This window comes from Acyrthosiphon pisum, chromosome A2 (assembly GCF_005508785.2).
Source record: "Acyrthosiphon pisum isolate AL4f chromosome A2, pea_aphid_22Mar2018_4r6ur, whole genome shotgun sequence".
Taxonomy (NCBI): Eukaryota; Metazoa; Arthropoda; class Insecta; order Hemiptera; family Aphididae; genus Acyrthosiphon; species Acyrthosiphon pisum.
Genome location: NC_042495.1, coordinates 117,872,641 through 117,891,284, shown reverse-complemented (window position 1 = coordinate 117,891,284; position 18,644 = coordinate 117,872,641). Strand labels below are relative to the sequence as shown.

General features: G+C 32.1%; 1 protein-coding gene across 1 annotated transcript in view; it reads left to right on the top strand.

The window, feature by feature from the left end:
* Nucleotides 1-18,644, top strand: part of LOC100573073 (T-cell leukemia homeobox protein 3) — a 43,072-nt gene that overhangs the window by 17,252 nt on the left and 7,176 nt on the right. Inside the window, exon 2 of the mRNA XM_003242988.4 lies at nucleotides 15,427-15,664. Within this exon, the coding sequence (XP_003243036.1) occupies nucleotides 15,427-15,664 (238 nt within the window). The remainder of the gene's footprint in view (nucleotides 1-15,426; nucleotides 15,665-18,644) is intronic.

Here is an 18,644-nt window from a genome sequence, read left to right as displayed (position 1 = left end):
TATTATCTGTCGAGGTCAATTAATGATTAATTTTGTCGTCAAAAAAAAAGTAATAGTTTTGACTGTATAGTCTGAGTAATTTATTATAACGTTATTTTATTTAGATTTTTTAATTTTTTCAATGGCAATAATATTTTCTATGATTTTATGATAGACGTGGAGACGTATATAATAATACATAAAATATTGAACAAATAGTTTTTTTTATTAATATTACGTCATATCTCGAATGCTCGATTGTTAATTTACAAAGTGATTTACAAGTGGTCCCAAACTCCCTAATATGTACCAATATCAGTTTGTAGCGTGATTATATGAGATGTGTTAACAATCCCCCTGTATAATATATGTATGATGGATATTGTATATATATTATGCTCGTATGAAATAATATATAAACGACGATAACGTCCACGGGATAGCTGTGAGCCTGTGAAGTTAAACAAACAGAGCCACAAAAAGCCTTTATAAACATTCATGTGGATGAGGTATACCTATTTCATAATATTATAAGCATTTTAATATCCAGTGAACCTATATATGTTCTACTCTAATTGATCGACGCACATTATACGCGCGGCCGTTATCGAAGAAATGAATAATTAATTTCAAAAAGGACCGTTTACGCTGCCTACATCACTCATCCTATTAAGCACATAATATTTTATTAATTTAGTATATTTTCAAGAAAATATAAAAAATAAACGTTTAATCTTCTATTTTTACAACGGCATTTTAAAGTCTGCATGAAATATGCAGGTTAGGTTTTCATCTTTCTGAAATGCATTAACAATTAATAATTATTATTTATTTATTATAATATGGACAATTTTTATATTAATTATTACATTTAATTACAACAATTCATACAAATTTAAACGGTAACATAACAAAAACAAAAGAAAGGTGAATCTCAATTGACGGATAAAGTTATAATAATATTGGTCATATAATATATGATAATTATAATGGTATACTATATTATAGTTAGAGGAAGATAGAGAAATATAAAAAAAAGTAGTGTTTCTGGTTGGATGTGAAGGGACTCTGAAGCTAAATTCCGTTAAGAAGAGGAATCAATAGAATTAGAAAGGACATATTTTTTCTTCAGACCTAAGTCCCGTTATAACTGTTTCTGTATGTTCCAACAATTTTATTCTTTGTTTTCTTAAAATATGATATAGGTACCTTAATTATATTTATACTTATAATATATTATATTATTATGTAAGTATTGTTAAAATTGTATATAGATATAGTATTAAGTATACGTCACATAGTTATTTATGTGTATTTTAATTACTCATGAACTACAACGAAAACGAAATATGTTAAACGCAAACACAATTGGTATAATATTATTATTTTAGACATTATTGTATGTGCGTGTGTGTATGTTTAAGTGTATTGTGTATATGTATAGTACCTACTATATAGTTTTGTCTTCATTCGTTCGTTCAAGGTATAATATGCTTGTAAATCTGTTTCCTCGTTTAAAATGTAAATGTGATCAGGTAAATCAAGGCGGACGCGTGCGCGTTTAGGTATGGATTTTTTGCGATTGAAAACGAGTAAAAGTGTAAAACGATACGAAATATATAGTTTGATGTCTCAGAATATATAATAATATATTTATATACATCGACAAGCCGCACACTGCTGCAGGTATATCCTATATCTATTATGTGTGTGTGTGTGTGTGTGTGTGTGTGTGTGTGTGTGTTTGAATTATTTATATGTACCAACGATATTATGCATTTATGTACACGTCAGTCTATAGTGCGTATATAATATGCATAGAACGATATAGAACGATAAAAATATAGAAATTAAATCGAGTCCACAGTATAAAATATATACCTAAACATTAAAGATGACTTAATCTTAATTTTCTATATTTTAATTCACCTATATAGAGAGACAGTTATAATGTAGTCCAATTAATTTTATAGAGCTACAAAATGTACCTATTAAATGTCATTGACGCATAATTGATTTTATTACTATACTTAGTATATATATATTATTCAGTACTATTACTACATTTAAACATATTATATTACTTTAAAATTGTTTTTAAATTAATAAATCACTTATAGTAATGAATAATACAGTATATCATATAACTTGTAAGTAGTTTTGTAAGAACTTCTTTAGTTCTTTATAAAGTTTTTAAAATGTACCTACCTGTTATCTACTTATAAGTTATAACTCTAATATTACAGATATTATTTAAAAATAATTGGGCATTGTATCAAACTATTCCATTCTAAAAGTATGAAATAGCACGACGTATGCTATAATTGTTTTTAAAATATATATGCAGATAATTATATTAATTGTGTTCAACTATTCTAGATTAAATTATTTTAAACGATATGAAAGTCACTAATTTTTACAAGAGATAGTGTTCTATTTCGTTAACGCCATGCGATTTGTCCGTCACATCAAATCAGCCAGGCATTGGTGTCTACACCAAATTTGCAATAAAAAAATTAATTCACGTGCGGCATTATAGGACTGATGGAACGAATCGGTTATTGAAATATATATATACCATCTGTATATTATAATTTATAATGTGCGTGCGGATGGATAGCTGAGAGTTTTGATTCGAAGTGTCAGGCCGAAGTAACAGTTATATATATATATAGTATACGCGTATATAAATTAAGTGTGGCGGCGGTGGCGAATCCGTCGAATAACTTGATTCCGGCGGACGAAGGCGAACATTTAATTTTTCAAAGCCAATTAACAACGTTTTCGCGATGTTTTATTAAGGGACGCGGCGGCGAGGAACTGCTTTCAGAGTTGTGCGGGTGCGTGTGTGAGAGTAAGAGAAAGAGTGAAAGAGAGGAGAAGAAGACAGCGAGTAGCGGGTAACTCGGTGCTGCAACAGCCGGATGTGTTTAATCCGTTTAGCTCCGGAATAATTAATCACACGGCGCGCAGCCTCAGTCCCGGCAAAAGTCCTATTTATATAATATATAATATATATATTGTATAAGACTAGCACGTAATTCTTAACGCCCCCGCCGCCGCTCCAGCGAGCCTCCCCGACGGGTTTCGTTGCCCCGCCGGCCGGAAGTTAATTCGCTACCGGACGAATTTCCAAAACGATTTGACGGCCGCCGCCGCCACCTCACCCCCCCCCCCCCGCCTCTCGCGTCACGCCGCCGCACTTTACCACTCACCTCTGCCTGAAGATCATCGGTTTTGCGGGACGTTGCACGTCGCACCGCGTTTATATATCATTATTTAAAACGCGAGTGCTAGAGACGAAAATGGAGAGACAGAGAGAGAGAGAGAGTGTGCGCGCGCGCGTTGTATATTATATAATATAATTCGATTAAGCTCTCGTCGCCGTCGCAGTCGTTTCCGCAACATCTATATGAACGATATTGTATAAGATACGCACATTATTATATACGACTTTGAGCAAATAAATAGCACGGAGATGACGAGACGTGGGTGGTATACACGTCGGTGGAGTCAGCGCGGCGGCGGAGAGGCTTTTCGGATAAATTAACCGAAAACTTCACCCCTCCCCCCCCATCCAATCTAGCTGCGTGTTAAAATATTATATAATAATAATAATAATTAGTTGGTAATTTTAATGGGTTTCACCATGGCGGGCGCATAATATACGGCCTCGGATTTCCATTATTATAACGTCCGCCCGTCTTTCTCCCACTGCAGCAACTCGTCCTCCGTCGTCGTATAGTTTCTCACCCCTCTCCTCCCTCTACTCCCTAAATCACCCCTACATATTTTATATTACTTTCCCGCCCCTCGTGCCATCGCTATATATAAATATTATAATACTGTACACAAACACCTCTGACGCCCGACCCTGTTTATCGTTTCGTTTTGTAATATGGTTGCGGACGGCGTCACGTCGAAAACGATATTATAACATTAGGCACGCAGTTACAAAACGCACATTTTTCCTCTCTTCGATCGTTCGACGAGAACAGTAGATGAATTTCATTATTTCGATAATACGAGTTCGACTAGACGCGTATGTTATACATAGATTGGTCAATATAACAATTATTATTATTATTATTATTATTGTATAGGTAATATTATTTACGCACTCGCCTGCAGGTAGGTGAACTCTCGAACGTCATTTCTTTATGCTAAATTATGCGCGACCGACAAAAGTGAACGTGCTTGTGGTTTATATGATAATTAGTAATAAGTAATAACATACCTAATAATATTATATACGAGTACCTACGCACGCAGGACGAAGAAGTCGTACATTATCATTATTTATACTCATCAAATACGTATTTTATGAATATCTATTATAAATATATTAATAATTAATATTATAGGTTTATCGCGTATATAAATTATAATATTATCGTCGATTAGTGTGTTATCACTTATCATGAATTATTATATTAGCTTAAACAACACGTGTAGGCATATAATATGTGCCACTGCACGTTGCCAGCAAACCATTTATAATATGTATTTAATTAAAATTGTATTATTTTTATAGCAATAGCTTATTTTAATAATTGATGATAGAACACTAATCAATGATAATATTTATATTAAATATAGGCGTACGGTAACGCTATACCTATCTTTAATATTTGTAAATGCATATATTATACATATAACGGCCGCAGTGGGTACGCAGTGTATTCATCTAATGAGAAATGAGAGCTTATAGTCTTTCAGAAGAGTTTTCATAATTACCTATATCGTATATTTTGTACTTATCGTATATAATTACATAAAATGTATCGTTTCGTTGCGAATCATACGGAATACTTTGTATCGATATCGCGAGAATAACAATAATTACATACTTATATATTACGTATACTTTATTAGTTATATTAAAATTAAAGGTAATGATATAATGTATACAGTGTGTATAATATACGATAATTTTATTTTATTGATAATACATATTATCACACATTTACACGTGACAAATCACACCAATTGTTAATATCAGTAACTTCTTACCTGCAGGACGTTGTTTTTTAAATGTCCGTGTACCTACTTATAAATTATATATTTTTTCATTGACTTGTTATAAATTTGTAAGTATTATATATTATATATTATATATTTATTATAATATATTCGTGGAAATTTTGGTTATAATATCTCTACTGTAGAAAACTAGTAGGTACAAATAAATTATTATTATTTCATTTTGAAACGTGTTTTTCAGATCGATCAATAATCGTTCGTCTGTACTCAATATTCCATTTTTTTCTGATGGATTTTAAATTATGATTTATGTTGTATATATAGGTACCACATGCAATATGTGGGTGTTTGAGGTTACGACACGTCAAGGCTAAATTTGTTTTCATTTTTTCGAGCGATCATTACAAGTTGTATTTGCTCTGTTATGATTAACTTAGTTTTTAATTTCATCACGTTTGAAATTCATTAAAAACTATTCCAGTGTTGTCTGTAATATAAGACAGGTATTATTATGTTCCTATATACGCCGAGCATAATATTATATAATATAACTATGTGCAGTATAAACCTAATATAGTAGGTATTACCTATATAAAATAAGGATAGAGTTCAATGTTTGGTCTAGTAATATCTAAATATTATATACTACCAGTCAAGGATTTTCATTTTTCCTATCAACATTTCAAATATTAGATACTTCATCAACACGGCGAACACGACACGATCGATTACAATATTATTTATACGATAGACACTATGATGTAGGTATAGCCGTATACTATTAGGTAGGTAACTCGCAACGTATACGAATATGTGTGAGCGTGAGTGTTTCATAAACCATCAAATGAAATATAAATCCATATTATAATATATAATTATGTACCTAAACACATCGATACGCTACATGGATGTTCTTATACATATTTGATAATAATTATAAAAACTAAAATAATAAATCCGTGACATATATTATTATAGTTTATAAGAACGCCCCGCAGACCTTATGATAGGAACATGACATCTCATCACCATAGTAATGCAATTATTTTGCAGTGACGAAGGAAGTTTTCGTTTGGACTATATACTATGATATAATTTACAATATAATGTTGTGTCCAGCAATTATTTTTTGACGATTTCAAAGAAAGAAATTTGAAATGCATATTGTGGAATATATTGTGCATTGTGCATTCACCATAATTTTAGTCATCGTAAAGTTATGCATACATATAATGTAAGCATAGTATAACCATTGTCCATTATAACCATCGAACTTTGACGCTTCTTAAACCGTACATATATAACGTGTGAAAATTATATTTTCTTTACTTTATTTTTAAGTTTAGACATTTACATCGTATATTCGTATACAATATATACGAGTATCTAACGCGTGTACAGGAATGTAAAATACTGCATAACGTTATATTATAAAAATAATATATAACGTTATCATTAATTTATTATAATAATATAGGCTACAAATATTCTATTAAACCAAGTGGCGGCGATTATGAATAATATTGTTGTCGTGACGTGGAGCTGGAAACAATGCGGGTCGTGATCGAGACGACCCTGCTCTATCTCATCCCAACACAATAATAATATAATAAAAACCTCGACCCGTTCGACCTCATACTGCTACAACTACAATATTCTATGTCCCGTGGACGAATATACAGGAAGATTGATGTGACGATGGTGTATATTATTATGTTGTACGTGAAAAATCATATTAATTTCCGTCATCAATATAATATTTTAAATATCCGCATTCTGTATATTACAGTGTGTCGTATATTTCTATATTCTTCTATTACCTTCGCCAAGTCTCTCTCGTTATCACTGTATAATATTATACTTATCCCGTCACTGTCTTATTCCGCATAGGTATAATGCAGTCTATAAGTATATAATACGTATTACAATATAGCACCCACTTATATTATAATAATATAATATAATAGTTGTCAGTTGAACAATATTAATGTCGTTATTATAACAATAATATTATATGTACGAGGCGCGCGCGTGTTTATTGGTGTGCGAGAGACGAGTGGTGATGAACGGGAAGGGGGGGGGGGAGTTCAGCGCCATTGTTTTTTTTTTTCATGGATTTCAGTCGCTAGAGGGGGAGGGGACACGTACTTACACAATCTAATATGATCCATTATGCGTATGGTGTTATTATAAAAATTATTTTATACTCGCGTATAAACCAAGCCGCGACAAAAAGATCAAAAGAACACGAGTCGGACGAGATGTAGGTATACACCCAAAACATTAATAGATACGAAATAGTAGACGTCACGAAGGTCGTTGCAGCAGTGGGTTGTCCATTGGGGAGGACATTGTCTATACGAATTGGTCGTTCGGCGATTATTGTTGCGCGCGTGACGCTGCACGGAGATGGCACGCGTCTTGTAACGTCCAAAGTTCGCGAAATTAGTACTTTTCGCGCATTTATTGAGCCACGAAAGAGACTAATGCAGATTACCGTTCTCTCTCTCTCTTTACTTATCTCTCTGCGCTATTTTTCCTGTAGAAGTCTACATTATATTTATCACGCAAACATTGCGATCGCACGACATCTGCAGCCGCCGCAATAAAGTTGTGCAGCACATATTTTCCAATACTTGAAACTGCACTCTGCGTACGGTGTCCTTATATACGCCATACGCTTAATAGTTAACTTAATGATACCATATCCATACTACCTACATTATAATATAGAGTGCACTCTACTACATTTTTATAATTTTTTTTTCATCAACAAATATTTAATTTCCATTCAAAAATCTATTTTAATTGATTCACCTCTTGACGAAAACTTTGGTGGGGTGAACTAAGTAATTTTGTTAGGTAGACCAGGTCGTGTGAAAAATCTTTTATTTTATGTAACATAAAACTATGGGTAGGTATAGGGGAGGGGGTGTAGGGAGGTATATTATGGAATCGATACTCGTCGTTCGTGTCACTATCGAGTTAATTTCCCATATACATATACCTATATATTATAATAAGCACATTTTGTGGGCATAGTTAGTAACAGTTTTTATTGTTGTGGAATACCGTGGAAACAATATATAGACATCAGCTTTCACAAAAAAATCTGAGGTGAAACATGAGTAACGAATTTATTTGTATTTGCAGAAGTGTGTCAAATGAAAAATTGTGATTGACCGGCGCGACACAAAAAAAATAATGAAAAAAAACACATCTTGCTTGTATCTACCCCCAACAAAAATATTCGAATACAGATATTTCGTTTGGCAAACTGATCTAAAACATGAATTATATATTATATTTTTTGAAGTTCGTTAATGTACAATTGAAGATGATAGACTTGAAATGTGTTTAAATTAATTCCAATTTTAACGTCATAATAATATGCAATTTGTGGAAGCCCGCAGTATAAGTTTCTCTATCGTTTCATATTTTACTCTATTATAGTTTTATCCAGGTTTACATATTATTTGTGCTACTTGTATAATGATATTCGTATGATATTATAATAACACATAATATTACATCTCATTATATATTATCTACTATAAAATATTCTACTCATTATATCTATGAGTTTACGTATCATATGCCAACGCAAGTCTATACGAAGACGATAATATAGCAATCTCCTCTTCTCGCGCGTCGCAACCACTCTAACCACGCATCATCACCAACAACCTACCCCTCGGTCGAGGAGTCATGTCCGCCGGCACAATAACACAATTATTATTACTATAATATGTACAATGTGTGTACATGATAATATTATGTGTGTCGTGGGTCGCGGCCGTCGTCCTAGGCGGGGTCGGCGGAGTCCGCCCCTCGGGCACTCGCGAGGTACGTCAAAGCCGTTCGTATAGTCCTACGATCGCGTTGCCCCGCCTCCCCATCCCACCGTTCGTGCGATCGTGCACGCGACCGATTTTTTTTTGTTCTTTACAAGCACACAACGGCTCCACTGTGTGTGAGGTATTATATAGATAGACAGGAACCTACGACCTATACCGTTATATCCATCATGCATACGGCCACGGCACTCTTCCAATAGTCCTCTAAACGGCTTACAACAGTCGCGTTATTCGTCATGTCATCAATATAAAATCTTTGTGATTTATTTTTTCAATAAAACAATAAGTACGCGTCAATATAGTTTACCCAAATATGCATGTATGTATAGATATCTTATTTTTACAATTGTTTTATAGCTGTAACTTTTTTGGGTCTAATTTTTATTTTATACTTTTTTTTTATCCGAAGCAATTATTTTTTATGAACATTTATTAATGTACATGTTACATATTACATATAACTATAGGTACCTACGTAGAATATATATTATATTAGATGTCTATTGTATATAAATTGTACTTATATAATATATATTTATTTATAAGCATTTAATTAAATTTGTTGTGAAGTGCAGGCGTATACCTGAAAACGATATTTGTATAATTTTGATACTTTTACCTACCTATATGGCTATATGGCTACTGAAACGTATAGTTCGTGACGAATTAACGACAATATTATCAATAACCGTATGAGGGTATATAAGGTATATCCATGTATAATGTATATACGCATAGTGTAAGATACCTCTATAAGTATACCTACTATAAAAACAATGTATAAAAATGAGCTTGAAAAAAAAGAAAATATAATGCGTCAATTGAATTGCCCTATATGCGTTTCTAATCCTATACTCATACATATATGTAAACATAGATGATATAAATGGCCTATTATAGATAATAATACATATATCTATCGTTATATTTTATATGTACCTATATTATAGGTATTTATATAAACATTTAACAGCACGGTATCCCAGCTGTTTGCAGGCACACGTCTGCTACAAGTGCGGTGCGTTTATAGTATTACTAAATAAATATATAATGTATAAATCGTGCGAATAAAGAAAAACGCAACCCCGTGTATATGTTATAGTTATATTATATTGCCACTGGTCAAAATATTTTGCGCTCAAATGTTATACTAATAGTGCCCCGATGACGATTTCGCGCTTGACTTGGTTGAATATGCTGCAGGATATAATATATCAGCAGTGCTCGGCTCAGGGTAGGTACAGGGCAGTATTAAACCTACCCTACACTGTGTGCGTGTGTCTATGTATATATATATAATATACATAATTTACACATATAAACATATACTATTACATAACATATAACATATACTTTTTATACTATTCATATTTAAGTGCACATATATATAGTACAAATGGGATCGCGTATAATATATTATCTACCTATATATATATACCTATATTATATGCAAAGGCGGTCGCCTGCGTATATAATGCAGCGCCGCGTGCGCGTAAAAACTATGGTTTACGATTTTTTGCGCGAGGAGGGGCCAAACGGCGAGTTATTTAAATGCGACGGGCGCTCGTAAAAACCGCAACCGATTCTCCCAATCTCGCGCAAACGTCGTATAATACCCACGTGTAGTACATATACCTATATATAATATTATACACACGCAGTAGCGGTATATAGTCAGAGTAGTCTATATTATTATATACTGCACCCATATACCGTACACGTATAAATATATTTATATTTTATATACCAGACTATACCTGTATATATAGGTAGTCTAAATATACCACCCCGATTATATAATATGTATTTTATATATTATATAGGTACGTCGTACATATATTATTGTTGTTACGATTATTATACGCACATATATTTTATTCGACACTATTTTCGCAGTGACGGTTGGGAGGGGGTGGAAACTCGCATGTATATACACTTCTGTTTATGTACATTGTACATATGTTCTATAGGTATACGCCAATATGCCATAATATAATATGCGAATAATAAACTCTTTATATAAGTTTTACTCTTATTCGTGAGGTTTATTGTATATATATGATTATATGAGGTACACGCATTTTTATGGTCATACAGGCTCCTGCGACTGGAATTGATATATTAAATATTATGTGTGTGTGTATATGATAATATGTCCCTATATATATTATGTATCTCTTTCCTGCCACCAATGTACTAACATATATAGCACCGTCAACGCAGAGGTGGCACAGAGTCACCATATATATGGGTACTACAGTACGATGATATAATATATTATTATTATTATTTCGAGCTGTGGGGTTGGCTTCAGATTACATAATAGTATAGGTGCCACGCTAAATCTAACTTTTATTTAATATACATATATATTGGTAGGCACGGTTGTTTATGTATTGATTTTGTAACCAAGGTCTGAGTAAGATGTTAACAGACTGCTATAGTGACTTGGATTTTTTATGTAGGTAATATAGAATTTAATCTAGGTATAGGTTAGTATAATATGTGTAATATCGTATACGATGTTTTAAAATATTCGATTTTTGGAACAAGTTTTTTTTGATTGGGAGAAGCTTCGTTTTTAGAGTTTTTGAATGTCACATAATGTCGTAATACATTTCAACATTTGTGTATCAAACGATTTAATTTATAAATTCGATACTATACTTACTATAATATTGGGACATTATTGCTAGACCATTGTTTTTATAGTAGATATCTATTTCTATTATAATTTATAATATTATAATATTATAATAATTATACGTATGAAACTAAATAGACCCCGTGGACAGTACCTAAAATTAAATATGCTCATATATTGTCATTATTTGAGAGGTAATAATAGCATTTGAGAAGAATAGTCTTTATAGGAGCATAAAATATTTGGTTTTGTTAAGTATAAAGACAACTGCGTGGGATACACTATAGCTTTAAAGTTCCACTAGTTTATTGTACCATTCTAAGTGTAACCCATTATCAGATTTATGTACTTTCTAATTAAAATCCTATAATTCCACGTACTATACTACGCGAGTACCATACATGTATACGTATTGGTTATTTCTTTACGATAACTATAATCTTATGTTTATCCTATTATGTAGGTATATCGCATACATTATAAACAGTGTAATTAATATTTATTATGATATATTATTATGTGTTATATTTGTATGAAAAATATACATATATGGCCATTGTTGTTTTCTATATACTATTATGGATGTATTCTGCGTGCATACACTATGTGTCTATATTATGTACAGTTTATATGTCATATTTTATAATATTAGATAGGTACGTCCAGTAAAAAAAAAATAATGGCTGCGTTTAATGTTCAAACTGGTTCCCAGCTGGTAGTAGTTTAATCACAGTGTATAAGGTATATCCGAGTTCGCAGTTCCGACTGTAATATTATGCATTACATAAAATCGTGACTCGTAAGAATTTGTATATAAGTATGTATCATATTATATTATATTCTTATATTTACTAGCTATATATTTGTTAGGTATATCATCGAATTTTTTTGTTTCACATATTTTAATATTATATTATATTAGTTATCCTATTCCGTCGAGACACATTTTATCGTGACTATAAACAATTATATATTTTGTGCCTAAACGCTTTTGTCGTAAACATTTCATCCGTAATCGATGATATAAAAATAACTGTTCGCCCAAAAACATAATGAACATAATATATTATATGTATATTTAATGGCTAATAACTAATAATCGTTCAAATTCGATTGGTACAATAATTGGTTTCTAATGTCATTGAAACTATATTATAATATATATATAGGTAATGATGCTATAAAAAAAAACCTGTTTTACGATAACAAATAACAAAAACATATAGGTATCTATAGTATACATATACATAGGTACACTTATTATAATAATATAATACATAAAATATTACTTAATTCGTTTTATACTCTATATAATATATCATTATCTTTCACGTATATAATAATAATATGTAATATTAATTAATTATAAAAATAACCTTGGACAGCTGTAGGTATATTATATTTTATGTATGAGCATTTCTACATTAAGGGAAATTTTTTTTAATCGCATTGTACCTAGGAGATATGTGGATACTATCCTAGCGCCTATCTATACATAAAAAATATAAAGTATAAGCCCCACAAGAGACATTGTTTGACTTCGGATCACTATTTGAGTTTTCATTATTATTATTATGGTCCATTAACACATTTTGAAAACATAAGATACATTATAATGACGTGTATACTTATGGTAAAAGGTACATTTATAATTATTATGAAAGCATACGAACGGGTATAATTTATCGAATAAAAATAACTTTATTTTTGATCATCAATAAATACATGTTTAATCGGGTGTTGTATATCAAAATTAAAGGATATTATTTTATAATGTATATTGTATAACATAAAAATAATAGTATTTGTCAAGTTTATTCTTATACCTAAATACGATGGTATACGATTATTATAACCACTTACATCCATAGAAATAAAAGAATTTTAATCGTCGAAATAACATAATATAGATAATATAGGTAATGAATAATTAATACGTCATAATATATAGGTACATTGAATAATTAATTAATTGTATTATGTCAAGTGCTTAGAATACTAATGAGAAATGACCATAATATTATGTATTTGTATAGATACAGACTCTAGTACCTACCTATAACATGCGGTAGTACCTATATAGTATATCTATATTCTCTATACTTAATAATAATAATGACGTACGTGTAAGACACGTTTAAAGTAAAACTTTTTCTTTTTTATATAATTACCGATATATTATGCGTTTATAATATGTACCTACCTACCCTATTTTTTTGTTTGCCGGGGCGTTTTATAAGCCCGATATATACCCGGAAATCTCCACGGGATTGCAACCATCGTTTTAGTTTCTCCCCCATCGCGATGTATACAAGCACGGTAAAGTTGAGTAATTTATCAAGTTTTGAACACAACTTAAATATAATGAATGAAAAAAAAATCGAAATTCTCGAAGAAAGAAATAAGCATTTTACGAGATTAAATGTCACACGAGCTTACAAAGTTTCTACGATGACGGCGGATGTATGGTGGGGCTACAGCAGAAGGGCGCGCGCCGGCGATTCTAGGAAAACGAACTGCGTTAATAATAATAATAATAATAATAATAATAATAATAATAATATGATGGCGTACCTCCCACAAATGCCCAATATCATATTGTGAATTGTGATAGTATAATAATATACCGTCTTAACACGGTTTTGACAACGTTGTCGTAATAACATATTGTGTAGGTACGACAAAAATACTGTTTGATATTCAGACGGAGCAATGTATTAATACTATAGGTTATTATGCCATTATCGGTACCTATACATACCATATACTATAAAGGGCATAATACCTACACCATACCACATTATAATATATTGATCGTCCTATTTTGTATTTAATATTATATTTACTATATTTTAAACATTTTGTAACAAGAAATATAAATTGGTAATGCTTTCCGAACCTAATTCAATTCGTTTTCGATGGTATCGTATATCGTCAATATGGCGTCATTAGGTATATGGTTCGACAGGCTCTGGCGCATTGCAATGAGATTATATATTTATTTTTAAACATCATATTATTTTGGAAAGCGAAGTGATCGGTTTTTGTACCTGCACCCATTCACACGGCATAAAAATATAGTAATATTACGTTATGTGAAATAATGACACAGCTGACCTGCAACATGATGATGTTACAATACGCATTTGTCCGTATAATTTAATTATTTGAACAATAGTACGTATTCCACTCTGGTCTATAGTTGTAATGATTGCATTATAGCTCAGAGATTCATTAGGTATAATATTATATTATTCTGTAATTATTATCATTAAGCTTATGTTGATAATATTATGTTACTGGAATGCTGGTTGTATATCGATATAGATAGTAGATATACCTACATACATCGTAATATAACTCTCACTAATAATTTTTTTTTTTTAATTATCTGTATCAGATCACTGGCTGACTGGTTCCATATCTATACATTGTATATATATTTTTATGAGGTATCTACCTTCACTATATGTTTTCCTATTATTTAAAAATTTGAAATAGTAAATTTACTGCGAGTAATTAGTTATTACTTATTAGTAAGTACCTAATTAGTTTATTCATAAATGTATGCATTTTAAAATGTGAAATATAATTATATTAGAGTGATATTATAGTGTTATTAAACAAAATTGTATTCCGAACATTTAAATAAATAAATTATGATAGTATACACATTTGATATTGATAAATGATTTGACTTTGAATTTAGTTTTTTAGCCACGACCTATATCTCATATTTGCTATATTCTGCAGTCTTTTTTGTTTATTCTCTATATTATTTTAAAATGTCGTTGTTTACAAATTGTTAAATATTTAACATACACTACATTGTTTAGTTGGTACGTTATTCAGCCTATAGCCTCTACTGTATTAAAATAAAATAAACTGAAATAGGACAATGTTTAAGTGACGGCCGTGTAAAACAATAATAATAAACTCATATCACTTGTGTGTCGTATATAGGTTGTGCTGGTGGACTTTTGGGCACCCGACGCATTGGACATCCGTACCAGAACCGGACGCCACCCAAGAGGAAAAAGCCACGCACGTCGTTCACGCGCAGTCAGATTTCACAGCTCGAGGAGAAGTTCAACAAGCACAGATATCTGTCATCCGTTGACCGCGCGGCCCTGGCGAAAGCCCTCAAGATGACCGACGCACAGGTCAAAACGTGGTTCCAGAACAGACGCACCAAATGGAGGTAAGAATATAGAAGTTTTGTAAATTATTCCACAACACATAGACATAATATTATGTATTATAACGCCGCGCGGTCGTTCATATCCAACGTGTGGATTACATTTTGCGAACATTCAAGTTTTACCTTGGGCGCACAAATATATTCTTATGGATAATTTCGTGAATTAAAAAACACATTATTTTGTTGTTTCGTATGGTTAAATCTTTTTTTGCAGCAAAAATCTAAATTTTTATAATTTTTAATCGTTAGGATTTTCAACTTTTTAATGGCTACAACCAGTGGTGGTTGAACGAGGGGGTTGAGGGGGATAGATCTCTCGCATGATCTTTTTTTCAATATTTATCATAACTATTATAGGTATTGTAGATATAAAACGGTAACTATAAACTATGTGTTTTTAATGATCAAATATTGAACAATAATAGCATAAGAATATAATATGAATGGAGTGGCCCACAACTTTAGTCTTAATGGTGAAGTAGGAAACACGAAATGTCACCCTGTATACAAAAAAAAAAATCAATGTACCTAACATTATATTATAATATATATAGTTTATTGGGGTCGAATAATATACCAGCCAATATTAATTACTATTCAGTGTAACGATTTGACCAAAACAGTATAATACATGTTTCGAATCGCGTATGTCTTTTTTACAACAATATATTCATACCTTCACAGTTGTACACCTATACGCATGACAGTTGTACACCTATACGCATGTGCAAAAAAAAAAAAATCGCTAATAATAAATTGTCCGCGCCGATCGATGATGCTGCATGTGCAGGACGTTGACTTTTTATAATTTTTAAATTTTGGTATTGGTAGGAATTATGTTTTATGTTCGCCGGGTAAATATTTCGGTGCCGTGAGATCAAAAGTAGTTAAACGCCGACTATACCTTGATTATATAGGTATGTATGAGATATAAAACAATAATTTGTCGTTCATTAACAACTCCATTATACACATATAATAATAATAAATAGGTCCATTACGACTCGTAAAACGTACATAATATCATTATAAAATCGAGACGGCGGCTTCGAAAAGCATACCTACTTTTATATTATAATAATATATTTATATAGATACGGGCGACTTAAAAGTACACGTTTGCGCGTATTACTCGCACTGATAAAAATACAAGACCAGTTTCACGTCCACGAGCGTAAAATAATAATAATAATAATAATGGTATTATGATGTGAATTCTCCCCCGTGCACTGCTGCTTGCGCTGTCAACGACCCCTTTTCCGATATTATAATATATAAACGCGTTCGATCGACAGTCCTCCTAACTATTATATATATATATACAGCATTATGTTACACAACACGCGTATGGCGCATGACATCATAACATAATGGTAATAAGAATAATAAACTAAATTATATTATAGCACCCGACGTGTCCCTATATTATATTATTTTATAATAATATAACAACTATCATCGCCACTGCCGTGACGGTTGCGCGCACTCAGACAATGATGACGGCGAAAACAAAACTTGATTTTTTTATGCACACAATTGGTTTTTGATAATTTTTTATAACGTGCAACGTTTAATGAGACCGGATGCTAAACGAAAATTCGTATGATATGGCTAAGTAATGTCATCGATACAGCAGTTTTAAATGTGTTTTTAACATAATATTATTTTAATAATATTGTGCCGTTCGTTTGATTTCGATGTCGACGGTGAAATTAACTGTATAATATTATTATTACGTTCCGGAATATAATAATTTTATAATACATATTATATAGTAATATGTATATATTATTATTGTGACAAATCGGTCGGCGTCGCGCCAAACAAAACGTTATAATATAATTCAGTCGGCGACAAAACGCGATAAAAACGACGACGGGAGAGGTAAAACGAGAATGAAAAAAAAAAACAACAACCGAGTCCATTAGAAGCTTTTAAAATTCCTGTCACCTTTTCGGGCCACTATTAAGTGGTTTTAATATACCATTTCTACTTCTTCTTTCCTTCTTCTCTGTTTGTTTTTTTTTTTTTTTAATTACACGTGTTATCCGAGCCGACACGGTTAATGCATATTCCGTGTAATCGGTGGCGCCCCCAGTGGGTATCACGGGCGAACCAGTTGCCCCGCGCTCGCTCGCGTATATACCTATATTGTTCTTCTGTGTGTACCTATTATTATTTATATTTCAGTTATATATATAGAATTGTACAAACACATATTATATACATCTAATATACCTACCTATATATATATATGCAGTCGTATTGCGTACACGTATTTTGTGTATATAATATTATTGTAGGACGCCGCACGAGGTAAATACTTAGGTACCTATGATAATATAATATAATATTACGGTCGGTATGTACATTTACCGCCGTTTTTACTACCGACGCCGTACTACAAGAGTAAACAGACAAATGGACGTGTTTGTTTGTTTTGCCTCCCTCGAGCCAGCGCGCGCGCGCTCGCCCACCACTGTCAAGATATCGTGCTGCAGCCGTCATCTGTGTATCCGCATCGGCGCAATAAAACAAACGCTCGGACGATGACTGCAACAGCAGCAGCAGTGGTGTATCAGAGAGAGGATACGGTGGCGGGGACTGCATTTTTTTGTCTTTTCCGTCGATTGAGCCGATCATGTAGTGTGCTCAAGTCTTCGGCCGCTGCTGCTGCTGCTGCAGTAGTGCAGTGCCGTTTAAAGAGGTCGGCCTATAATAGATCGTTTAACGCGCGTGACGTGTCCATTTGTCGTTCTAAATAATAATAATTGTTTAATGATATACGTACGACTGATGATTGATGAATATGTTATATCGACGAAACATATAGCTGTACAGCAAACTATAGACATTGTTTTTAAATATTAACTTTTATACTTAGCTGGTGATAGGGTGAGAGACTATATAATTATTATTTACCGTATAAATTAATAACTGTTTCGCAGATTTCTTTTCACTCTACTCTGTCTGGTTATGG